We start from the raw sequence: 27287 nt of genomic DNA on the forward strand, positions 1-27287 counted from the left end.
TCTCCCTGCAGTCCTCCCCACACCCCCTTCCTTCCAATGCCCTCATCATTGCTGTTTGAAGCCACTGAATTATTGGATAGATGCTGGTGCTCACCTGTGGAGAGGTACTGGCTGCTGTGGGGATCTGCTCAAGACTAGAGGGAGTCTCCCCATGACTCTTATTTCTTCAGCCCATTTCTCCTTTTATGACATAAATTGTGGGCCATTCATTTCCTTTCTCACTTCAGTCTTCCCACACACAACCAATTACCTACTTCCTTTTTATTTCTGACAGGTAGATATCCTTGTTTTCAGAAATGGTACAGATTTCACTACAAGACATCCTATGTTTTTGCTCTTGTTAAAGGAATTTTGGATGGGAAGGGAGTAAATGAGCCTAATTTAACTGAGTGTTGGTGCAAAGCACCAACTGAACTGGCCAAATTTTGTTTAAAAATGAAAACCAAATATGCAAAAAACATCAATAATTTATTCTAGGTATTTGATTATTGTAATGCATAATCTGATTGACCATTGTCGAAACTTAAAATGTGCAAAGGAGCATATTTGGTCCATTTGGTTAACATCTGAATAATCTCATAACTACCCATGCTCTGTGAATGACAGACTATGGAGCTAAATAATTCAGGTCTCAACAATAGCTTCAAACGATGTACCCACATCAATAGAGAGAGTGCGTCTTTAAAACACACTTGCCTTGCAAGAGAACCATGTCTTTTTCACTGAAACATATTTAAAGTAGATAATTTGTTGTTTTGTCAGCATGGAAATTATACTTACAGTAGTAGATTATTTAAATATACCATAATTCCCTAAAGAGAAAAAAAATGCATTTTACTATTCTTTCCTGATATCTGTACTGAGTAGTATTTTTAACCATAATGGTAAAGAAAACTGCAAGTGACTATGTTTTTTAAATGCATAGTTTTGCAAAATAATAGTAGGTCTGTGTGAAATAAATTACAACTAAGTTTAATAGCATAATATATAATTTTGTATTAAAATTAGCTTTTATAAAGCTTTACCTTTGTCATAAAAATGGAATAAGTCAGAGATTACAATGCAAATCAGTTTTTATAGGTTTTTATTTCTAAGTGTAGTCCTTTTTCTCAAATTGACAGTGAATATGTATAAAGATGTATATAGATAGATAGAGATATATATAAAGACATATATAAGCCAGTGATAAAGAAAATAAACTCTATAATTTGACTAACTTTTCAGTACTAGGGATCGAACCCAGGACCTGGCACACACTAATCAAATGCTCTACCACCTAAGCCACACCCCCAGCCCTGAACACTTATCATTTTAAAAACAAAATTGTACAATTGATACTCCAGGCATCAGAGTTTTACTCATATAGTTATGAGTAATCCAATAAAGAAAACAAAAACCACTGAGTTTTCTTCTTACATAGGCTCAGTTATTATGCAGACTTCTGATTTTCTGAGAACTCTTTCAATAATACACTGCCTCACTTCTGATTTTTGTTCCTAGTCACAGCTTTCAAAAAACCTGAAGTCCTAGATAAAGACAAAAATATAGAAATGTTTTCAAAAACAAATACACACAACTAAGTGAACTTATCATACACAGTAGCATATCTATTATTCAAGAAAAATTAAATGTAATAAGTAAAACTGGGAAAGGTTACAGCTGCGTAAGCTCTCCCTTCACCTTTGCATTTTAATAGCACTTTTATTCTATAATTCTGTGTATTTATTGATACCAATAAGAATTTAATTAATCTTCTGACAACTTCTGTAAATATCACTTTCTTTTCTATCGCTCTGAAATCTTTTTTTAGTATTATAAAAATGATTTATTTTTGTATCACGCCTTACAGATTACAGAACACTGCCCTAATAATTCCTATATATCATTACGTAGCCAGGCAATGTTCAAAGTTCCCTGAATTTTTCCTAAATGACTTCTTATATAGGTTTGTTTGAATTGTTATCCAAACATTATCCACAACCTGATTAGGATGGTATCTCTTAAGTCTCTTGCTTTATTTTATCTTTACCTTTTTATTTTTCTCTGCACATATCTATTGAAGGAACTGGGTCCTTTTTGCTGTATATTTTCTTTTTTTGTGTGTGTGATTGCACCCCAAATCAATGTTTTTCTTATTAAGATATGTTCATTATACAGGGGAGTATTCAACTGACAATTCCCATTAGACATATATTATATGTTACATTGCCCCATCATCTCTCCCTTTCCCTGCCCCACTTAAAGCAATTGCAAGAGATTTCTTAGTTCTGCTTCATATATGTATATGAAGTCCATCTACCATGTACTGTCACTTTAATCTCCTTCTTCACCCTCCCACTAGTACCACCAACACTGTACATCAGTGTTTAAGTACAAAGCTCAGTTACACAATGCAATCACATAGGAGCTCTACATAGACTGAAGGCTTGGACTCAACTGCACAGGATTTGACAGAAGGTAGTGGGGGCACATTGAAAAGTTACCCAGGTTTTCCTACTGTCAGCAAGTTCAGGACCATTGCCGTCTTCCTGTAATTCTCAGCTTGGCTGCATATTAAAACCACATGGGTCACTACAGAGCTATTTGACTATGAATTCTGATTTGGTTGAACTGTGGTACAGCCTGGAACTTGGGTTTTTGAAAAGTAACATCTTGTTGTGCTCACTTCATGTGTCCTGTGAGCTGGTACTTAGATGTGGAGGTGAAATTGCATATATACCCCTACTGCAGTTTATAATTCTGTCAGATGAACTGATTTTTTAGTAAATCAAAGCAAATCCATCCCTGTTTCACTGAGATTTCTTCTACTTAAAGTCAGATTCAGTGTCTTCCCCAATACACCTACTTTGAATTTTAAAAAACAAAAACCCCAACAAGGGCCACTGCATAATATATAAATTCCTTCCTTTTCTTGTTTTTGAAAATGCACAACTTCTTCACACAGAAACTGCTCACTTGTATAACCAGATGTTGGGATCAGATGGAATTTCAGAGCTAGGATTAACTGAGAATCTTTGTATAAAACCTAGTGATTTAAGAAGGTCACTATGGAATACACAATTTACTGAATCCTTCAGAAAGATACTAGAGAAACCACCTACAACAAGATTAGTGAGAATTCACTTACAATGAGGAAACAAGCGCCAAGCATCACAGCTTTCATTTTCACATCAAGGTCTAATGGAAACTGGATCCCAAAATTGTCCGCATCCGTGAAGGTCTCTCTCACAAACCCAGACCAGTGCTTGGAAATCCTGCCAACTACAACCTCTTCATCAAGAGATTTAATCTATGGTAAAAAAAATAATAATAAAATAAATAAGGTCTCAAAGATCTCTCAAAACTTTATAGAAAAGCTACCTTCAGATTTAGAGTACAATGAAACAAATACCGTGTTAAAATTATGGACCTATGTAACTACGAACCTGTAATGAGAATTAGACATATATATGCAGACCCCTGCATCTATTTATAATTACATGAAAAAACAGGTTCATTGTTCAGGTAAACTATAAGACAAGTTTTCTGAAGTATTTATCATTTTCTCTTTTACATTGAGACAGAAATAAACTACTTGAGTTGATCCAAAATAAATTTAAGCACAAAAAGATGTTTCTTTGGTGAAATTTCTAGAAGCCATCAGGAAGACAATAAATAAAACTTCTCTGTCAGGAGGAGGTGATAGACAGATAGACAATAAGAAAACTGATGGCATGCTCCAAGGTCAAGGTTTGGGGTCAGCCTGGCTCACTGGTGGGCTATGAACAATAAAAATCAAAGGTGTATGAAGCAAACAGTGCAGAGTTTAAAGGTTTTGCCCCGTGGCTCTGCCTGAGGACCATCAAGGGCCATCACAAAGTTGAACAAATTGCACCCACATGAAAGTCACTGCTCAAGTGGGGAGGTGGGGGCTGGATGTAGCCAACACTCACCAAGCTATATGCACATGGTATTGTGTTAAAGAAGGAGAGGTGTGTCCTTTCCACATGTTCCTAAGGTACCACATATGTTAGCAATACCTGTTGAAGACCCTGCCTCACAAAACCTGCTGCATATATGGGGGAAACTCAGTTGACTCATTTTATTTGGGTAGACATGGATGAGATATGAGAAATCCTAAATTACACTTCCAATATGGAGTTGTGATATCAAGGATGACTATCCATCAATATTCACTTCATTCCTGTCCCCCTGTGGGCCCTCTTGCACACGGATGACTAGCTTTGGACAAGTGACTTATTGGATCGAAGGGTGTTAGTGGGTGACCTGAATGGTGTTCTTCAACAGGCTAACGTATGGCATAGCTCTTGCTGTCCAGTGAAAAGCTAGTAGAAAAGTTCATCCCGTTAGCTGTTATACCTGTACAGCACATGCACCTGGGTGAGACATGAGACCGACTCGCAGCCTAAGTCAGTCACATAGGTGGGCCTAGGTGTGTCCACTGAAGCACAGCAGACCTGCACAAATGTTTCTTGCTTAAGCCACTGAGTCTTAGTGGCTGTGTATTGCATGACACTATTGTGATAAATAGGATAATACATGTCTTCTCTTGTATGTGTTAGTGTTTTATCTATAGTAACTGCCATTTAAGTGTTTGAAACTAGTAATGAAAACTTTACATTTTATTTTTTAATTTGGTAATATTTTTTAAGATAAAAGTTTAAACAACTACAACTTAAAATTTCTGTTATAAGCTAGGACTTCTATTGGAAAACTCTTGTAGTGAAAATCCTTCATGTAGTAAGTACGCATGAATATTGTAATTTCCAATACCGCAATTTAATCCAAGGACAAATCAGCAGCCACAGAGAAGCATAACTGGGAACTATTTTCAGTAGTATCCCATTCTGATAAGCCTTATGTGCCAAGACCTCCAATGGAGGTCTAAAAAATGCAGATAGTAAGTACTGAATCCTATACAGTCTATTTTCCCATGTTTGCATATCTATGACAAGATTTAATCAAAACAGACACAGTAACATTAAATACTTAATAACAAAATAGAAAAAATAATAAAATGCTGTAATAAAAATTACATGAATTGGTGGCTTTTATTCTCAAAGTATCTTACTATAGTGTGATGTTGTGAGATAATGCAATGCCTGTGTCATGAGATGACATGAGGCAATGGAGGTACACATTGTGACAGTGTCAGGTTACTACACGACGGTCTCTTGAATGTAAGAGCCGAGATAGCTGAGATACCGGGTAGAGGATGTGAAAACTGCTACCACTAAGAGTGCCACTAAGTGACTGACCAGATGGACCAGTAGCTTACACAAGGAGGGTACACAGGAGAAAGGGAAAAATCATGTCCTGGTTGGAAGGACCAAGACTGGGCATGAGATGTCAACACACTTCTAAGAATGTCATGCAATTTGGAATTTATAAACTGTTTATTCCTGGAATCTTCCATTCAGTATTTTCAGACCAGTTGACTGTGGGTAACTGAGGGTGGAAAAGAGGAGATTTCACACTAACCTCATTAAAATTGTTGTTAAGGGCTGCTGGGGATGTGGCTCAGTGGTAGAATGCTTGCCGGCTGTTTTTAGGTTTGATGTCCCAAAGGTTAAATAAACAAAACTTTCTTTGTGGAATTCATCATTTTTGTAGAAACTCAAGATTCAGACTTTTTGAATAGCTTACAGCATCTAAAACCTATATGCAGATTAAGGGAGGATCCATGGGCTAGGGTAATCGTAGTTGGATTATAAGATTAGTGTTATATTAATAATGAATGATATATAGCATCAACATAAAAAACAATGATTAAATGATATTTTATTTTTATTTCACAATGGAATTCTGTCTTTTTTTCAGTTGGTATAATCAAAACTGATTTTTATCAATGGTGACCATCATTCAGACTAAAGTGAAATACATGAGTGCATTGTCTTTCTCCTGAAATATCAGTGCACAATACTCATTTAATAAATTTGTAAGGTCTGATAAAATTGCACTCATCTCAGGAAAGCAAATTCTATCAAGACCGTGATAATTCTTACCTCAAAATCAATATCTTCACAACAGCGGCACTCCACACACGGACCAGCTATTTTCAGAACGTCCTCTCTCTTCTCATTCTGAACTGTAAACTTAGGCAGGCATGGGTGCCAGGTCTGAATAACATAGCCTATTGGGATACCAGGTGGAGCTTGGATTTCTATCTACAAAAGCAAAGGAATACATGTGAATGGAATGCTAGTCACAATGTCTAGCTTCAAAGTAAGGCTGACACTCTTGCTCAGCTATTTTACACACTGCAGTGGTGACTTCACACCCACCTCCTGAAGGCAGCAGGGGCAGCAACAGTCACTGCATCTCAGTGGTCTCTCCATAGTTACGACTTCTTGCCCCAAATTATCAAGAATCCTCAAAGTAAAAGGTCTGGATGCTCCACAACAATTTCGGGTGCAGCAGTCAGTATCTTCTACTGCAAAGTAAACCCTCTGTCCAAGGCTGTTCTTAATTTCAAATCTGTTGTTAGTTTCAAAGCCTGTTAAAACTAAAAACACAAAAGGGGAACTCATAACCACCATTATGCTAAGACTACCAACTCTACTTTCTTTAATATATCATAACATGTAGCTGTGCCAGTGTTGCATTGTACCGTGTAAGTGGCACAAGGCAAGTGGCACAAGGCAGAGGAAAAGAAAAGGTGTTGGAGGTGACACAGACTGAGATAAAAGGCAAGACAAAGGGGGAGTGGAGGCTGTTCAATTAAGAAGAAACCGAGTTCCTTTGTGAAACATACTTAAGAAGACAGACACTGTCTCCTGACTCCATGAACTCTGTCACAAAGGAGACTTTGCCACACAGCATGGAATGCTTCAGGTGGCACAGTGGGACTAGATGTCTGGATAAAATGTACGGTTATCAGGTACAGCTGTCATGTGTTATAGAGGGGTTATGGAATGTCTGCCATGTTTGTTTACTGTGAATCTCTACATTGAACCCACTGATTTGAGGCTTTGTTTTATAAACCCTATTTTTGTCTTATTTTTTGCACTGTGTTTGAGCAAAGGCAATGAGGGGGGCTTCTCTCAACGCAAAGGTGTGAAAAAGAAGAGTCAAAATGGAAAGTCAGCTGGAGCATCACACTGGACCCTGCGCAGCCTTGTTCAGCTCAGCAGTAGTTGTCTAGAAGTGGGACATGGATACTGGACAAAGGACGTGAGTGAGAAAGGCACTGGGCATCTAGGGTTTCAACTCACAGCATCCAGACCCTGGTCACCCTGAGTGACCTCTGCCTCTTAAAGGGCTGACCTCTTCATGGGGCGACACAGAGAGGTGCTAAGTGCTGACACCCAATGGCATCTTACCAAAGATCTGCTCATATTGGCCTCCACATTGGATCCTCTACTTTTGTAAAACCAGGAAGAAGAGTCATCAATGTTACACTTGTTCATAGACCAAAGGTAATTGGGATCACAATGAGTGAGCAGACTGATCAAAATAAGTGCTTAAAAAAAATACATGGAATCCAAAATCACTCTCTGTGTGGAAGGACTTTTAGAGAGACTTGTCCCTCACAAATCCTGTCACCCTGCACTGCCACAAGTGTCTTCAGTGGGAGCTCTGCATCTCTAAGGGTCATCACTGACCTCAACACTTGCCACACAGTCAATGGTTTGGAGACAAGAAAAAAAATGACCTGCTTTGGATAATACATTTATTGTCCAACTTATATTTTATTAGTACCTTAATCTCAGAAACAGTCAGCTTATTTGTCAAACAGCATGGGTTATATGACTAAGTTTCCTTCTGGTTACATAGAAAATGAAAACAAAGCAAAAGAATTCCATGTTTGCGCCTTTTTATTTTTTTCAGTTTTTACAATAAGACACAGTAAAAGATCTTCATCTTCTTTACCCTGCTCATAACATGAAAAATAATGTGGGCTTTCAATATGGGGACAAAGGAACAAGAAACTAAGGGCATTTCTTTCTTTAAAAAAACTTAAAAATTAAATACCAGTAATCATGGAAATTTGTATATCATAAATAAGATATATGTAATAAGTATTTTAAAGCTTATAAATCTAAAAAAGAGATAGATGATGTGTTATATGATATCAGGCTATTTTGATTTTATAACTTAAATAACATACAACATTGAAATAAATATTTTCAAAAATTCAGAAAATCCAGAAAATAAATTTCCAATCAATAGACAGCTCTCATTCATAGAAATGCTAATTTTGGAAAACTGAAAAAAAAAATTAAGAACATTAAAAAATCTAATAATTTAGATATAATAGGTGATAATTATATAAATTAATAAAATTCATTAATCTCCTTATATGGTTGGGAACTCTGCATACAGGTGAGGATGCACTTAATAGATCAGCAGACTTTTCTTACAGCCTTATATCTAGAAAGAAGACATGCTGGTTCATACATCCGCCCAGAGTCTCACTCCCTGGCAGCTGTACTGAAGAATCTAGTGTCTTCCTAAGTTTGTTCTTGCACCTGGAGAGCCCTGGACCCAAGGAGGCCTCTGGAGGCAGCAGACCCACTCAGAGGAGCAGGAGTGAGTGCTCCTGTAAGGAAGCAGCTGCCAGAGTTGCTGGTTAGCCTCCTCCAACATGGCAGTGCCCTGCACCCCAGGTGGTAACCCATGGCGCATGGGACTCAGATTTTATAGGGCTCATCTGACCTTCTAGGAGAAAATGTGATGACAGTCGATCATTTTCCTAAATGTCCCCACCCAAACTCAAAAAGATCGCTCCTTTTGGAAATGTACAGAGGTAGCTTATTATGGCATGTGGTTCTGGGCCATTCTCCAGGTGCTCAAAAATTGGGAGAAAACAGTAGTTTTAGAAGTCAGGCAAAGTGACAGAATAACTTAAAGTGAAAAGTAGAGAGGGCAGAACGTACCATGAGATCCACTACACATTTGGTGATCTGCTTCCTAATTTTCAGAACAGAATTGCTGCTCATGCTGACAAATTCAATAATATGAAAAGAGTCATTTTAAATAACCTGGTTGAGCTACCCCACATGAGAGTGCTACAGCTGAGATTGCTGATGTCCCTGTATCTATGTACACCTTTTGCCAGTGTAGAAATAGGACCATTACAAAGAACACGTACCTTCCAGGAGCTCAACTTGCTGATGAGCGAGTATCTGATCTATCTGTGGTTGCATAAAGAAAATTAAAGAAATGTAATCACTTATAGATGAATAACGTCATCAATATTTAGTAACTTTCTTTAGTGTAAAACCATAGCTGATATTGTTAAATGACATAAAACTTGTGGAAATCAATTGCTAATGTGAGAAAATATAGGTCAAATACCATAAACATTACGAATTGATGGTCCATCTTTCTAGAAGAGGCTCAGGATACAGTGGATAACTTTTTAATCCATTTAAAAAGCACTTTTCTACAAGATATTATCATTTTCCGTAAGTTCCACTCCTTATTTTTTGAGGTCCTGTGTATTGGAGAGCATTGCCCTTGTTTTTTTTTTTTTTTTTTCATTTATTCACATGTGCATACATTGTTTGGGTCATTTCTCCACCCTTCCCCCTCCCCCCCTCAGTTTCAGGCAGGTCCCCTTCTGTCCTTATCACTGATTTTGTTGAAAGACATATGCATAATAAGAAAGACAAAGCTTTTTTGTTAGTTGAGTTGAGGATAGCTATACAGAGAGATTCCTAGCATTGCTTTCATGTACACATGTGTTACGACCCAAGTTGATTCACCTCTGATCTGCTCATGATAACCTCTGTTGCTTTAAGGTTTCTGTATTAGTTCCTCTGGAGTGGGGGCATCAAACGCTTTCATGTTTTGGGTTTTCTACCCATTCCTATATCTCCTGTATGTGGGAGAGCATTTCTTAAAGAATATAATATTAACAAAAATTCCTGTAGTATGTGCTGTTTGAGTACACTGCGGAAAACTAAGTACAGTGTGTGAGAAGACATCCAATTTACTAAAAATCTGGTTGGCTATCTCAAGACCATTTGCAAGTTTATAGATTGTATACTTCCAATTCCTATTTTACCTATATGATATCTCACACCAGCTAAATGTTAAATCTCATATTGCTGAAATTCACGATCAAGTAGCACAACAAAATCCTTGCCTATATTTTCTTTCTTTACTTATTGGCTGCATAAAATTGGATTCTCTAAAGAGCAAAGGTGGCATAAGTGTGTTGTCTTATTGATTACAAAATGGTGAGTAATGTTATACACAAACCCATTGTTTGGTACTTTTTGAAAGTAATAATACATTTGATTGAAAGTTTGTTTCATGCTGGGCACCAGTGGCTCACGCCTGTGATCCTAGCTATTCAGGAGGCAGAGATCAGGAAGATCACAGTTGGAAACCAGCCTGGGCAAATAGTTCATGAGACCCTTTCTCGGAAAAACCCATCACAAAAAAAAAGGGCTGGTGGAGTGGCTCAAGGTGTAGGCCCTCAGTTCAAGCCCCAGAATCACCAAATAAATAAACAAATAAATAAAGTTTGTTTCAAATTCCAAAGACAGTAATTAGTGCTGAGATGATAACGTCTTGGGTTTAGTATCAAAACCCACATTAAAAAGGCAGTCAGACCCACTTCCTGAGATTTTTTTTACTCTGAACTGGGTATGTAAAATTGAGATCTCTGGATCTCAATTTCCTCTTCGGAGAACTAGTTGTAACTGTCGCTCCTCTACGTGGTAAGTTTTTCTTAAGAATTAAGTGAGACAGTACATGTAAAATGCTCAGGACAACAACTGGAAATAGTGATTAGTAAATATTAGATAGTGGATATTACCATAGGTTAAATTCAAGGTCACAGAAAGCACAACTCATACATTTATTTTGCTGTTAGCAAAAACTGGTGCATATCCATTTCAGGCTTTGGTTAATCATTCATTAAGTATTCTAGTTAAGAACATTGCAAGGACTGTTTTATCTTTTACGAGTACTTTATGCATTTGAAATTACCTGACTTAAGTACTTCAATCCAGGTGGGCAGTTCAGTGGAGGTGGTGGTGCTGGCATCACTGAAGTTCCACCTGGCTGATTATAACTTGACTGATTTTGGACAGGAAAAGTGGCAGAGCCAGCACCTGGTGGGACTTTGTATCCAGCCTGGGAAACTGGACAAACACCTTGGGGCCCTGGATGGCCTGTTTGGGGCCTGAGATAGCCAACCTGGGGCCTAGAGTACTCAACCTGGGGCCCAGGGTAGCCAATTTGGGGCCTGGAGTAGCTGACCTGGTGCCCTGGGTAGTGAGTATGTTCTCTGGGACCTTAAATAAAATAAAAAAAATAATTAGTAAAGTGCACAGAACAAATGGAATCATCAACCATTTTGTATTGCCCAGCTATCCACCAGCTGACTTAACTTAGAAACCCTGTGTCTGTGACATTTAATGAATGGTTTTATCTCTGAGAGTAGTTTCAGTGCAGTATCTGTGGTTTTATATCCACTTTGATTTTGAGGGTGGAGGGCTATGAACAGTGGCAGCCCATGACCTTTCCTTTCAAAACTCAGATGGAAAGGAAAATGCTGCTGCCAATGCTGAGAATGTGACAGAATAGCAAGTGTGACCCGGAGTCACTAGCATAGACATTCTGACAAGCCTTCATGCAAGGAAGTTAGCATGGTGTAGAAGACCCAAAATAAAAGTTTTGAGTCAGTTTTTCAAAGACCAAACCACCCTGAGACAAAGATAATTCCAGAATTCTAGCAAACAGCACCTCCTATCTGTATAGACCTAGGAATGGTTTTATCCCCTCTCCCCAAGGGATATTTGGGAAGAGTTATACAGTTGCAGTGAATGGTGATGCTGGTGTCTGGTGGGTAGAAACCAAGGATGCTGCGAACATTCTAAAATACTCAGAACAGGTCCCTGAAAACAATGAGTTCTCCAACCCTAAATATTATAGTGCCACTGTAGAGAAACCTGGAATAGGGGTAAAGGCACAGCATTTCCTCTGGTGCATTCCTGATATTTATCTGGGTTAGCAATCTGCCTGGTGATTTCATCCACAGTGCATTACTTTCCTGAGCTTCTGTCCATTAAAAACTAAATTCCCATGGGCAACAGTGGCTCACGCTTGTAATCCTAGCTACTTATGAGGCTGAGATCCAAAGGATAGCAGTTTGAGTGCAGCCAAGGCAAATAGTTCACAAGACTCCATTTCCAAAACAACCAGAGTGAAATGAAATGGAGGTGTGGCTCAAGTGGTAGAGCACCTGCTCTGTAAGCATAAAGCCCTGAGTTCAAACTCTAGTCCCACCAAAAACAAAACAAACAGAAACACCCACCCCCCAAAATTTAAATAAATTCATTAATGATATTTAGGATACATATTTATATATCCCAATTTTCCAATCTATGTCCTCTGAAAAATTATTTTAAAAAGAGCCAAAGTCTAAGAGGCAAAGTATTTTTAAGTAGTTAATAAGTAGAGTAGAGGGAAATAAACTTACGAAATGTGCACTTTATATTCTCTGTGAATGTGGGATTAAAATGAAGGTTCATAACCTTATTTACAGAGTAGAAATTCCATAGTAATAGAAAACATTTTTCATGGGCTGGGTTCCACAATATCTTAGCATGAAAATCCATGCAAAAATTAATACTTATAATACACAATTTATAAATAATTTTGAATGGAACACTGACACAATTCACTGAAAAAATAAGGCTTAGAATCACAGACTAAACTTCATAATAATGCTTTTTAAATTGTTTTTAGTGGTACTGGGTTTTCAACTCAGCAGCTCACCCTCTACTCCTTGAGCAATACCTTCTGCTCTTTTTGTTCTGGTTATTTTGGAGATAGGACCACACTTTTTGCCCAGACCCAGCCTGGCCCACGATCCTCCTATTTTTCACATCCCTATGGGATAAGAGAAGCACACCACCACACACAGCTTTTTCCATTGAAATGAGGTCTTGCTAACTTTTTTGCTCAGATTGGTTTAGAACTACAATTCTCCCAATGTCGTATAACCTGGATGACAGGCATGTACCACTGTGCCTACTGATTGTTTGAGATGGGGTCTCTCAAACTTTTTGCCTGGGCTGATCTTGAATGGCAAACCTCCCCTTGAGCCACTAGAGCCCAGCTGTAATATGCAATTGTGATTTATGGTTTCTGTAATGAATAAGTGTTTATAGATAATAAGCCTATGACAGGCTACATTGTATAAAGCAGGGGTACAACATGACAACCTGCTGTCAGGTGTGCACACACAGAAATACATTTCATGTTGAAGAGACAGAGAAAATGTATGGCATGTGGCAGCCTAAGAGGAAGTTACTTTAAGTAGATATAATTTCTTTTTTTTTTCTTTTCTTTTATTATTCATATGTGCATACAAGGCTTGGTTCATTTCTCCCCCCTGCCCCCACCCCCTCCCTTACCACCCACTCCACCCCCTCCCTCTCCCCCCAACCCCCTCAATACCCAGCAGAAACTATTTTTCCCTTATTTCTAATTTTGTTGTAGAGAGAGTATAAGCAATAATAGGAAGGAACAAGGGGTTTTGCTGGTTGAGATAAGGATAGCTATACAGGACATTGACTCACATTGATTTCCTGTGCGTGGTGGGTGTTACCTTCTAGGTTAATTCTTTTTGATCTAACCTTTTCTCTAGTTCCTCGATGAGACTCAAAAGATGACAAAAGGAAAAAGCTTGGCATAAAGATCTGGTTAGAAATGGTCCAGTAGGAAGGAAAAGAAAATGTAAAAACCTGAGTTAGGTTATGACTTTGAAAAAGAGACAAACATCATTAGACAGAAAGAGTAAGGATGACTATGGTTAAAGCAACAAGGAACAGATCATCTTTATGCTCATCCTTATTGTAGGAAGGTAGAAAACCAGTGTAGTTTATTATGTAGAGTTGGACAAAAATGTTTTGTAGTAAGACTCCAGGATTTTATAACTACACACATATGCCAAAGTTAGCTATTGAGATGGGGAGAGGGAATGGGAAAAGGAAGTAGAGACAGGATCCCCAAGGGATCTCCTTTCACCTGGGATCTGACCACAAGAGTGAAACAAACCAAGTGCATAGAGGAAAATTTCAGAGAAAAGTGTGTATACATTGCTTGGACCACTTCCCCAATCCCTTCCCATTCCCCAATCCTCCCAGGCAGAGCCTGTTCCACCCTCTTGTTCTCCGATTTTGTTGAAGAGAAAATATAAGAGAGAATAAGAAAGACATAGTGTTTTTGCAAGTTTGAGATAAGGATAGCTATGCAGAGAGATTCCTAGCATTGCTTCCATGCACATGTGAATTGCAACCCACATTGGTTCATCTCTCCCAGACCTCTTCACTACTTCCTGTCACCTTCCCATAGTGGCCTCTGTTAGTTTAAGGTTACTTTATTCACTCCTCTACAGTGGGCAGATCAAACACATTCAAGTTTTAGGTTTTCTTTCCTTTCTCTATTCCTTCCGTGTACGTGTGTGACCCATGTCCAATAATATTACTGCTTAGGTCTATAATCCTCATAGGAGGATTTTTGGCCTTCTGAGCCTGGCTAACTTCGCTTAATATGAAGTTCTCCAGTTCAATCCACTTACTGGCGAATGACAAAATTTCACTCCTCTTGTGGCTGGATAAAATTCCATTGTGTATAAATACCACATTTTCTTAATCCATTCGTCGGGAGTGGGGCATCTTGGTTGTTTCCATAACTTAGCTATTGTGAATAGCACTGCAAAAACCGTGGGTGTGCAGGTGCCTCTGGAGTAACCTGTGCTGCATTCCTTTGGGTATATCCCCAAGAGTGGGATTGCTGGATTATATGGCAGATCTACGTTTAGATTTTTAAGTAGCCTCCATATTATTTTCCAAAGTGGCTGTACTAGCTTACATTCTCCACCAGCTGTGTATGAGGGTTCCTTTTTCCCCTCATCCTTATCAACATTTGTTATTGGTGGTGTTCTTGATGATGGTTATTCTAAAAGGACTGAGGTAGAATCTCAGTGTGGTTTTGATTTGCATTTCTTGTATGATCAGGGTTGGTGAGCATTTTTCATGTGTTTTTTGCCCATTTGGACTTCTTCCTTTGAAAAAGTTCTGTTGCCTACTTCTTTATTGGTTCACTAATTTTGGGGGAGTTTAGTGTTTTGAGCTCTCTTTATATTCTGGTTATCAGTCCTTTGTCTGATGTATAGCTAGCAAATATTTTCTTCCACTCTGTAGGTGGTCTCTACACTTTAGAGACAATTTCTTTTGTTGTGCAGAAGTTTTTAAATTTCATGTATTCCCACTTGTCTATCCTTTCTTAGTTGCTGGGCTACTGGAGTTCTGCTGGGGTACAGTCCTTGCCTATACCTGTTGCTTCCAGGGTATTCCCTGCTCTTTCATGTACAAACTGCTAGGTTCTGGGTCCGATATTAAGGTCCCTAATCCACTTTGAGTTGATACTAGTATAGGGTGACAAGCACAGATCTAGTTTCAGTTTTTTGCAGGTAGATAACCACTTTTCCTGCAACATTTGTTGAACAGGCTGTCTTTTCTCCATCATATGTTTTTGACACCCTTGTCAAAACTGAGGTGGGTATAGCTCTGTGGATTCATATCCGGGCCCTCTACTCTGTTCCACTGGTCTTCATGTCTGTTTTTGTGCCAGTACCAAGGCATGAGTGTTTAGTTATATGAAAAATGTTCACTCTAACTGGATGGTAGGGAACCAGCCTTAGGAAAGAGTTGAAATGAGAGGAGGGTGCAATTCTCCTTAGAATCAGGTTTGGGCTTTTATGCTAAAACTAGTGAGCAGTGAAAGAAGTAGAGGCTGAACACTAACAGTAGATGATCAGAATGACATTTTTAAAGACCTGTGACCTACAGAGGCAAGACAGTGGCTAATTCAGCAGGACGTGGAAAGGTAAGTTAATTGCATATGTTATTAACATCACTATAATCTTGTCCAGACTTTGTGAGTCAAAGTATAGTTAATTATTCTTCAATTAATGGAATAAGTTTATAGAATTACCTGAAATATGAATGAGTTTCAAATTGATTTAACCACTGATTAATGCATTACCTAGTAAACACTTGTTTATTATCTGCAATGAATTGTGCTGAGTGTTTTCCTTATGTTCTCATTTAATGTCCAAAGCTGCCTGATTGGAAATCATTATCTCTAATTACAGAGGAGATGACTAAGGCTTTGAGGTACCATAGCTTGTTTAAGATCACTATGCAACCATGAAGTTCAGAATGTAGAACTCAGAGCCACATCCAAATTCTCTACGCCTCAGTTTTTCCACATGGGCAATGCAGAAAATAAATAGTACAGTGGTCCTTCAGTGTCTAGCTGTAATTGGTTCTAGGATTCTCCCAGGATACAAAAACCCACAGATGCTCAATCCCTCATATAAAGTGGTACAGTATTTACACAAGACCTATTATATCCTCCCATATACTTAAAATCACCTCCAGATATAGTATATGTGAAATAGTCAGAAATAGTTGCTACACTATACTTTTTAGGGAATAATGACAAGGATAAAGTACCCACATTCAAGTACAGATGCAATATTTTTCAAATATCTTTGATCCAGGGTTGTTTGAGTCAGAAGATAGGGATACAGAGGGCTTTCTGTATTTCCTCACAAGAGTGTTCTGAGGTTTAGTGAGTCAACCCACATGAACTGCCCATTTGAAACAACAAATGGGCAATGGTAAGGTGTCATTATTGTTAATATCACTATCATCAACAACACCTGTGCTATTGTCACCTTGGCCTTGAGCTACTTTTCTATCAGACTCTCATTTTTTTATTATAATTGAATTTAATTTTGTATGCCTACTTTAGTAAGCTATGGGGTAGATTAAATCATTCTCTACATGTCTTGGATAAGTATCAAAGACTTGTTAATAATTATCCAAACATCAGCACTATAAAAATTTAGAGCAGAAATTCTCAACCCTGGCTTCACTTTAGAATCACCTGAGGTATTAAAAAACTACCAGTCTCTTACTTGAGGGGCCTGATTCAATTTTTCTGGGATGGTACCCTGGTACTAGCATTTATTTTTTTGGTGTCAGTGGGGTTTGAGCTTGGGGTCTCATGCTTGCTAGGCAGGCTCTTTACCACTTGAGCCACTCTGCCAGTCCTTTTACTGTATGGGTATTTTTCAAGACAGGGTCTCCCAAATAATTTGCCCAGGTTGGCTCCTGGTCTCTGCCACCAGCTGTTACTGGCATTTTTAAGTGACAGGAGTGGAGCCATGGTAGATAACTAACATCCTTAGAGCCTTAGTACTTATCTAGCTCATATTCTTTTAATTGAAAACATCTGGATAAGAACTAGGACCCACTGGGAGGTTCCTAAGACAGTTATACAGACCATTAAGCTCTTAAGATTTGTTTCTCAGAGAGAAAAGCAAAATGAATATATCCTTCTATCAAACCAGGGTATTCTTTCAAGATGTGCATGGCCGATCTACTTAAGATTGGGGCACACCATCAACTCTGCCATTTGTAAAGGTCTAGTAATGTTGATAACTACATTTGTCTCAATGAGCATCTTTGAATTCTTGCATTAATTCAAAAGACACACACCCTCCTATGTATTGATACAACAGATCTACTTTTCTCACAATGAAAAGCATGAATCTGCAAATACATATATATACACACACACCCATAAGCTTCCATATGTGTCACAGAATGGAAATGAGAATTATGTCAAGGCAGCTACATTTCTATTGCTTGCAGTTTCCAGTTTTAAGCAGTCATCATTTTCCGATGAGAGCAGTTAATTCCAAAGACTGTTGTGACTCTGAACAACCAAGGTTAAATCTCCCAAATGTCACCGTGTGATAACAACTTTCAGAACAGATGAATGATGAAGACTATATTTTATGTAATTTTTATGTGTATTTTGTGGGTTCATTTTCATGTAGCCTTAAATTTTATTAATTGTAAGCTCTACGCATTTTATTAGCTGTCATGTACTCCTTTTACTCTCTTTTATGAGTAAAAATCACTTCTATGGAAAACATACACTGCAAAAGAAAATTAAGAAGAGCTAGTCTGCCAACATTTCTTTAGTACAAATTTAGGAAAAGCCCAGCTAAAATATAAACTCACATTCTTTTCTCTTCCCTCTCTTCCTCTTCCTTTGGAATATCAATTGACCAATAGTACTTTTTCTTCTTTAGCTAAATGTCTTACCTTGGAATGCTACTGGTGGGTCCTGAGGGGGGTATCCACCTGGATGAAGAGCATCTGTTTCCATGTCTGTGATTAAAGGAATGGTAACATATCTTTGCTTAAGTAAAATAAGCATTATAAAGAAAAAATACATAGTCCTTAGGTAACTTGTACTCCTGTGGTTTTATGCTGTATTGAAATAGGCAAAATAGATTTACTTCCCAAATGCCATGCCTTTATCAGAGCTAATTTACAGTAGAACCCTATTTCGAGTAAATCCCCTTCTAGATGGAATGAGACAGTTTAGTTACTGAATTCCTAGGTTTTCAAATGTGCTTATGAGTGTTCAGATCCACGCCCTGATTTTGTGGTATTAGGAAAAAGATCATTTAAAAAGCACATATGGAGTATGAAGAAAGTAATAAACAAAACTAGTTAGATCCCCTAATGATAATGGTGGAAGAAAAAAGATGGTAATGGCATCTGCCACCTTCATTACTTAAGAATTACTTACAGATAAGCTTGGTGCTTCAGGCCTACAATCCCATCTACCTGGGAGGCAGAGGCAAGAGGCTCAAAACTGCAGACTTTATAACCTACACATATAAAGAAGGTTGTGGTCCAGGTCCCAAATTGAGCCCAGTTACTGGTAAAGCTAGCAAGACTCTGTCTCCAAATGAAATTTTGAATAAGGTGTGTGGGAGAGGAGGACTGGAGGTGTGGTTCAAGTGATAGAGCACATACCTATCAAGAGCAAGGCCTTGGGTTCAAAGCTCAGTACTGCTAAAAAACAAAATCTTTTTTAATCTTTAAAATAACGCATGTTTCCAGTATTTATCTTTTCATACTTACTCTGGAACTGTACCAACAAGGCTGAAGCATAAAATGTAAGCTATTTTTACTTACAAACCCATACTATTTAATTATAATAAACTAGCATTTTATACTATTATCTGCTAATTATTATGGCTTGAATAATCTTTTTTTTTTTTTTAAGCAGTGCTGGGGGGTTTGATCTCAGGGTCTTATGCTTGCTAGGCAGGTTCTCTACCACTTGAGCCACTCCACCAGCCCAGCCCTATTCTATTTAGAGTTTTTTCAAGAGAGGGTCTCCTGAACTATTTGCCTGGGGCTGGCTTTGAACTGTGATCCTCCTGATCTCTGCCTCCTAGGTAACTAGGATTACAGGCTTGAGTCACCAGCACCAGGCTTGAATAATCTTAATATATGCACAAATGGTTGATCCTATCAGTTCTTTATATTCATGTCTCTCTGGTGAGTCATTGATCCCCAACTGGTCAATATATACAGAGCATCTCCTGTGTCGCCCTATGTCTCTGCTTTCATAGAAATCATTCTAGTAATTAATTCTAGTAAGCAAAACACTTGCATTACCTTTCCTGATGGGTTGCTAACTATAAATTCAAAATTATTCCTTTTCAAGTCATGGAGACATGGCACAAATATAGGAGGACTATCATTCAAGCTTTCAATCTGACATTTTCTGTATGTTTCTCTATAATGATCTTTCAAAGATCACTTTATGTATCCATGTGGGTTAGTCAGAAAGGCTATATTGCAACCCCCTTGCTCCTCCACCTAATTGATTTCACAATAGCTTCAGCAGAATGCAGTGTGCAGAAACCGCACATTCAGGAAACAAAGAATCCCCTACTCAGATCAGGTCTTTTCCTTGAACAAACACTGTTCCCACTTATCAAAAGTTATGTAATTCCACTGGTCCTTCCACCTGCACCTTCCTTTCCTGTTTCTCAGCTGCAGGTGGCCTGCACAGCCCCCTTGATCTCTAACTGTTCTCCCTGCTGCTCTCTTTTTTTTTTTCTTTTATTATTCATATGTGCATACAAGGCTTGGGTCATTTCTCCCCCCTGCCCCCACCCCCTCCCTTACCACCCACTCCGCCCCCTCCCTCTCCCCCCCACCCCCTCAATACCCAGCAGAAACTATTTTTCCCTTATTTCTAATTTTGTTGTAGAGAGAGTATAAGCAATAATAGGAAGGAACAAGGGTTTTTGCTGGTTGAGATAAGGATAGCTATACAGGGCATTGACTCACATTGATTCACAACAGAAGCAGATTCACAGCACATCTCGAGAAACACATTCCAAGTCTGACTTAAAGATCTACCTTTAACGAACATGTTCCATTTTGGCACACTGCTAACAGGCAGTTAGCAGTGTTTGAATTATATAAGCTATGCACACAAGTACACCTAAATTCAAGAATTTATGAGCTCATGAGCTCTGAGTTTGTATATAAGAGCAATGATTCTAGTTTCAGGAGGCATTCATAACAAAGAGAAAATAAGTGAATGGGTAGTTAGATGTTCAATAGACTGATTTCTGTATATTTGAAGTGCAATTTAAAATCTTATAAAATCAGGCCCTGGTACCATGGCTCATATCTGTAATCCTAAATATTCTAGAGGTGGAGATCAGGAGGATCATGGTTAGAGGCCAGTTTGGACAAAATGTAAGAGAGACCCCATCTTGACCAATGAAAGGTGAGCATGGTGGTGCATGCCTGTCATCCCAGCTACATGGGAGGTGTAACTAGGAAGATCATAGCCTAGGCTGCCTGGGCATAAAGGAAAACTCTATCTCAAAGAGTTAACAAGTGGACTGTGATTATGCATAGCCAAGTGACATTTTCTAAATGGAACTGAAGCATCTTAAGGCTTGTAGAATATAAAACAGCATAATTTGATATAAATTTGCATTTTAAAATTAAGTTCTAATGGAATTCTAGATAAAATTAAATCAGTAGAGAAATCATTAAGAGAAGATGACAAGACTTCACAAGGGAAAGGTATGGGGTCATAAAGATAGTGACCTAATCCATTGACCAGGGCTAACATCGTGGTGAGAGATTGCTGCAGCTTTGTCTATTCTCAACAAAGAAACAATTTCAGAAAAGAAATAATTTGGTTTTTGATATTTTCCCTGATATGGAGTGTTTTTCTCTTCAGAATCTTAAAATTTTAAGAAGGAAAAGCTTTTATTATGTGCTTGATAAATACCTGTCTTATTTAAAACTTTCTTGAGGGTGAGAACTTTCTTGAAGGTGAGAACTTTATGGTTGGTGTTTATTTACGCCTATGGAAAGGTCTGTTATGAAATAAATTAAGGATATATGCACATAGGATTATATGTATAGATATGGATGAGATATATATATATATATATATATATATGTATACACCCACTATATACATGTATATACATATACATACCCACCTTACATACACCCTGCACATGCATCTCTGTATATCCCGTATACCCTTTTCCCCATGATGTCATTCTCAGCAGGATTTCAAGTTGTTGCTCATCCCCCAATGGTGGACATTTTATAAAAGCCTTTGGGATGAGAGTCTACTGAGGCAGAGAGTCAAGAACCCTGTGAGCCAAAGACCCCAACCCAACCGGCAAGTTAGAGAAAAACTATGGTCTTCCCTAAGGAAGTGGGTGTTCAGACTGAGCTGGACTCTAGCAATGGTCCAGCAAGAGAGCAAAAGAGGTTACTCAGGTCACAGTGAAGCAGGGTAGATAGGTGAGATGGGGAAATTTTATTATTTTAATAAATATTTAATGGATCAGACACACTGACATGGAAACAAGGAAGTAAAGGCTGAAGAGCCAGAGCAGTTAGCAGCCTCCCATCTCCTTTAGATGCTAACAGCTTCCCCTTTCTTCTTTGAGATGTTAACAAGCTACCAGGATCCTTGGATGTGTGGAGAAATACATCTATGAAAGGAAGTTCTAAAGCATCCTACTGTCTCTGATTTCGGGTGTAATTTAGAGGGTGACCCCCTTTCTGTCAGCCATCTCAGCCACCCGGACCAATCATCTTTGGCCACGTGTATTCCCCCAGCTCTCCACTATAAAACTAAGAGTTGGGGACCACCATTTTGAGTCTTTGCTCCCATTTCCTGCATGGGGAACAGGGAATGTGTCTCTTTCTTCCCCTCCCCCTGTCTATACTTTATTCTGTCACACTAAAGTAAATCCTTGCTGAAACTTTTGCCTTGTGAGACACCTTGAAATGCTTTTCATGTCTGTGGATCTCAAGGACCTGTGATTTTGCATGGAAACTGGGAAGCTATGACAGTCCCTCACCTGTCCTCGGGTGACAATAGTACTTTGTTTATCTCTGGGATTCCAGGGCGGTTCTGCTCCACTTGAGCAGCAAATGTGAGAAGACCTAACATCCAGTTCTGTGCACCAAGAGTTGCTTTTTACCAGAGGAACCAAATTGAAGGCTGTCGTGTTTGTAGTACCTTTGAAAATACAAGTGATATTGTAAGAGGAGCTCAAGTTGCTTTTGCTGAAAAGCACTGACTCCTTACTTGAGCCCACAAATCAACTAAAAACAGGGAAAGCTTGGCATCTTTGTCTCCATTTTGTATCTGACTTTACAATCACCTTGGATTCCAAAAAGGCAAAACTGGTAATATCTTTATGACAATGAACTGGAGCCACCTGGAGCTGCCACCCTCCCAGTGAGGATAATTATCCCAAGAATCCTCTCAAACAGGAACCAGATGACTCCCTGTAGGTGACTTCCAAAACTGGACCAGACCATCTGCCTGACCAAGATTGCAGGGCCCACCAGTCATGAGACCAACCAGAGCACATCTATGACTGGACTGTTTAACTATGCATACTTTTGACCCCTGCCCCCAGTTCTTTGTCTACTTAAACCTATAGTTCATGTCTGTACCCTGAAGATGGCTGAGGATGAGCTGTCACTTACTCTGCCTCTTCCCACAGTGTGTCCCAAGCTGTGTAATAAACCTCCTTTCTCTGCTTTCACCAGGCCTCTTTATTTGGCGTTTAGGGGTGGGTGGCTGGGCCTGGCATATGGAATCTCAGGAGTTTGGGCCTTGGGTTTCAACACTTTGTACCTGTTTATTTCTACAGAGACATGAAAAGCAGCAAAGCATTGTTCTCAGTGCCTCTGCCTTCCTGTCCTTTGCTCCTGTCTCAGGCTTTCCTACTGTTATGCAGACACTGATGTATTAGACACTAATGCTTCAGTCTCCAAAACATTTCAACCCCATTTCATGTATACTGATTACAGTTATCAGTCAAAACTTCTGTTACCCGACTGTTGTATCTTGGGCACCCACACTAATATGTCAATCAGTCCTTCCTTCCCCTTCCCAGGCCACTAGTCTTTTACTGGTTTCTCCCACATACATCCTAAATGACACAAAGTCAACTGATATCTCTATGCAATCAATTAAACTCAGCATTCCCGGATAGAAATCACCCCCTTCCTCTCCATGCCAAAATGATTATTCACAGTTCTAAGCAAAATATTTCATAATCTAATAAAACTCCTAAGGGTGTTTCAATTACAGTTTTCTCAATATATTTAGTAAATAAACTCAGCAATGTTTGGATAAGCCAAAATAGGTTTGCTTAGCTCTGGAGTAAATCAAAATCTGTTTATATTACTGATCTAAATTTCTGGCTTTATTAAAACATCAGGAATACAAGTTTGTATTAAGTGATCAGAAGTTAACTTCAGTGGATTTCATCAAGGCATAATGGCAGAAATATTAATAATTATGTTTGCAATTAATCTATAAGGTATAGTAAGCTAATAAACATATCTAACTATAGTAAACTAAAATTCATAGGGCAACAATAGTGTTTTGGGAGAAAATACTAAGGAAAATAAATTGATACATAGAAAAAGCCATGGTTATTTTTGACACCTTCACAGTTTGCATTATCAAGGGTATACATTATGGGTTGCAATACACAAGTGCATGGAAGCAACCTAAGAATCTCTCTGTATAGCAATCTTTACCCCAAACTAGCAAAAACGCTATGTCTTTCTTATTATCTCTTATGATTTCTCTTCAACAAAATTGGAGAACAAGTTCTGCTTGGAAGCAGGGAGTTGTGGAGGAAGGGGCACAAATAATGTATACAAATGTAAGTAATGCAAAAAGATAAAATAAAAGGAGAAAAAAACTTTAAAAAAGAGTACACATTAAAAAGAATACCCATTTGAATAAAATATGCTAAGGGTACCTGATAGAACAATAGTGTCACCATTTTGTGAATCAGCCAAAACGGCAGCCCCGCCCTTAAACAAATTCCCGCGCTCTAAGACAGCCCCACCCCTACCAGAGACGACTGCACCTGTACTAACTTCCTTACCCTCCCCCTTCTATAAAAGCCACTGCTCGCCCAGACTTGGGGCTGTGCCATCTTTTCCCTGGCCAGCCTGGCAGTCTGGGCCTGCCATTAAACCTTGCTCTATGGACGTGAGTTTTCTCGTGAGCTTTCTTTGAGAGCGCGTTTTTCCTAACAGTACCTTAACAGATACATAAAAATTAAAGACTAATGAACTCTGCTGTAGAAATAAGCACAATACTTCATTTAACATTAGGGGTTCCAAGTCTTTAAAGTTTTTACCTGTCCCCTTTCTTGTAACACATTACTCTTCTTATTTAACATGCTAAGCTAAAAAATATTCTGTTGACTTTTAAGCTTATTAACGGCTCTAGACATAACTAACTCCAATTAATACTCACTGTGCAATGACTTTATGAATGGCTCCTGAAAGGCCCCACTATGCTGGCAGACTTACCAGCCCAGCTTGATTTCAAGACCGGGGCTGGTACCTGAGCTGTGTTGCAATGCAGCTCAGAGAAAGCAGAACCCTGAGGGGTCTTTCCAGGGCGGTGACACCTTGTCATTACAATGGCTCTGAGGTGGCCAGGGGCACTCCTGAATGGTTGGAAAACGCCCACTTCTGAGGTCACTTCCCCAGGTGTCTTGGATGCCTGCTCTCAATCTCCCAGCCCCCATCTTGCACCCCTGAGCAAACACAATCCATGGGTCCCCTGGCTCCTCTGCACGAGCCTCCCGTCACCTGCTCCCCCCGCCCAGGCTCTGCGCGGGTCCCGCGCCTTGGTGGCTGGGGCGACAGGGACAGCCGCTGGCTCACCTGCTCCTCTGTTTCTGCGCAGCCCTGGGGAGCAGAGGTGGGAATCCCGCACCCGGGGGTCCTTTCTAGACCCTTGCCAGAGGACACAGCTCTTTCAGGACCGCCCCTGAAGTTGGCGAAGAAGGGGCCTCAGTGACTTCAGGGCTCAACCCAAGACTTTTGGTTTCGGTTCCTGAGCTTTAAATTGAAAGAGGATTTCCCAATGTCGCTACAGCAGAGCGACTTCAGTCCCTGTGCGGTCCCCTTCCCCCTCACCCCCTCCCCCAAATTTCCTGCTCCTTGAGGCTCTGCGCACAGATGAGCTGGGATGTTGACATCATCTGGCTGGAAAGTCCATTGGGGAACTTCCTTTATATGGCCTCGACCTCCATCCCTAAGATTCCTGTAATTTGGAGTACCAATGATGGAAGCGGCCTCAAGATTGTCTTGGGTTTTTTTTTTCTCTCCTCTCTCTCCTCTTCCCTCTTCCCTCCCTTACTTCCTTACTTCCCTCCCTTTTTTACTTTTTCTTTTGTATTTGTTTTGAAAGAGTCTTACTCTATCACCCAGGTTGACTTCCTGGGTGATCCTCCTGTCTCCACCTTCCAAGTGCTGGGATGACCGACTGGAGCCACCAGGTCTGGCCATGATTGTTTTCTGTGGTGGTTGTTGCAGAGCTGCTGGCTCACCTGTGGTGAGGAGCTAGTTGCAATGCACCTCTGCTCAGGACAGGAGGAGAGAGAGTCTCCTTGTGGCTCTGTTCCTTAAGCCCATTTCTCTTTTGCATGACATAAATTGTGAATTGTTTGTTTCCTACTCAAGCCAATCTTCCCCAGAAATCTGATTACTGAAATCTACCTTTCATTTCCGACAGGTAGAAAACCTAGTTTTCAGCTCTGGGACAGATTTCACAAGACTTCCCTCTATGCCTTGTCTCTTGATAAGGAGATTTTGAAGAGGAAGGGAGTAGATGAGCCTTCACTTAACTGAATGCTCCTTCAGAGTATCACCTGGATTGACCACGTTTTGTTTAAAAATGAAAGTCAAATATATAAAAATACATAACTAGCTTTAATTTCAGTTATCTGACTATTGTTACAGAAAAACTAATTGACCATTGTTGAAATTTATAATCTGTGAATGAATATCTTTGGTCCATTTAAATAACACCTAAGTAGTCTCATAATTACCATGCTATATAAATGATAGACTACAAGACCTAAACATTTCATGTGTAAACAATTACTTCAAACCTTATACCAACACGTTTAGAGGGAGTCTAAAAATGAGCATTTTTTTTTTTTTGGCCGAGAATCACATCTTTGTTCTTTCACTGAAAACCTTTTAAAATTGATAATTTATCCTCTTGCCAGTATGAAAACTAAAAGTAGTAGAATATTTAATAGGAACATATAAATATGGTGTGATTTCTTACAGAGAGGGAAAAACCAAGCCCAGACTTTACTTTTCTTTACTAATGAAGGTCACAGATTCTTTCTCAATGTCTCTCTTTTCAGCTTCTTCACTTTCCTTTCAAGTAATGTCCATAATGAGCTAAGAACGTCACCACAATGGCAATGGAAAGAGGAATCTATTTATTGATAACATAAAAACAAAATAACATTAGATATTTTTTCTTTGTCTTCTTTTTTTTTTTCCTTTTTTGTGTTACTAGGGATGAAACTCAGGGCCTCATATACACCAGGCAAGTGCTCTACTTCTGAGCTACATCCCTAACCCCAACCCAAAATTCTATTTTTTATATTAAATAAATTGCAACTATATTTAATAAAATAATGTAAATTTTATATTAAAGTTACCTTCATACTGTGGTAGGAAGGCAGGGAGGGGGAAGAGAGATTAATGAGTGCTACAGTGAAACAAAGACAAAACTGAATTGGGGAATGTTACCTGGAGACCAGAGAAGGGTCACCTTGCCCCAGAGGTTAGAGTGACCAATGCAATGACATGTGACTATGTACGGGACAAGCTGTACTCTCCTCCCATTTCTGTAACCTGCTCTAAATGGTATATAAGGAAAGCCCCCTTTGTTCTTGGGGCTCAGCCATTGGACTAGAGTCTGCTAAGTCGCTGCCGGCTTGCTTAATAAACCTGCTTCCTGAAAGCTTTGGTGCCCTCTCAGTCTCTGAGCCTTCCTGTAACAACAAGGCTTTAATTTTGTAATAAAAT

At 39.1% G+C, this 27287-nt stretch overlaps 1 protein-coding gene across 2 annotated transcripts; it reads right to left on the reverse strand.

Annotated features, from left to right (window-relative positions):
• Positions 1-1067: 1067 nt before the first annotated feature.
• LOC109682523 (phospholipid scramblase 2) lies at positions 1068-25323 on the reverse strand. Of its 2 annotated transcripts, none has more exons than XM_074059008.1 (8): positions 25119-25315; positions 18153-18218; positions 10945-11252; positions 9095-9137; positions 6285-6505; positions 6006-6167; positions 3128-3289; positions 1068-1526 (listed from the first exon to the last, which is right to left on the reverse strand). In XM_074059008.1, the coding sequence occupies exons 2-8, from the start codon at positions 18214-18216 to the stop codon at positions 1497-1499; spliced, it is 990 nt and encodes a 329-aa protein (XP_073915109.1). In that variant the 5' UTR covers positions 18217-18218; positions 25119-25315; the 3' UTR covers positions 1068-1496. The 2 variants fall into 2 exon arrangements, 1 of the variants encoding a protein (XP_073915109.1); XR_012443075.1 differs by lacking the exon at positions 1068-1526 and adding an exon at positions 5482-5658 and having other exon boundaries at positions 3161-3289; positions 25119-25323.
• Between the last annotated feature and the right edge of the window lie 1964 nt (positions 25324-27287).

This window comes from Castor canadensis, chromosome 17, assembly GCF_047511655.1.
Source record: "Castor canadensis chromosome 17, mCasCan1.hap1v2, whole genome shotgun sequence".
Classification (NCBI taxonomy): domain Eukaryota; kingdom Metazoa; phylum Chordata; class Mammalia; order Rodentia; family Castoridae; genus Castor; species Castor canadensis.

Coding starts and splice junctions, on each gene's coding strand:
- LOC109682523 (XM_074059008.1), bottom strand. CDS start 18,216: ATGGAAACAGATGCTCTTCATCCAGGTGGATACCCCCCTCAGGACCCA. Junction 11,253..18,152: donor CCCACCAGTAGCATTCCAAG/GTAAGACATTTA, acceptor ATTTTATTTAAG/GTCCCAGAGAACATACTCAC. Junction 6,168..6,284: donor GCCCCTGCTGCCTTCAGGAG/GTGGGTGTGAAG, acceptor TTGCTTTTGTAG/ATAGAAATCCAAGCTCCACC.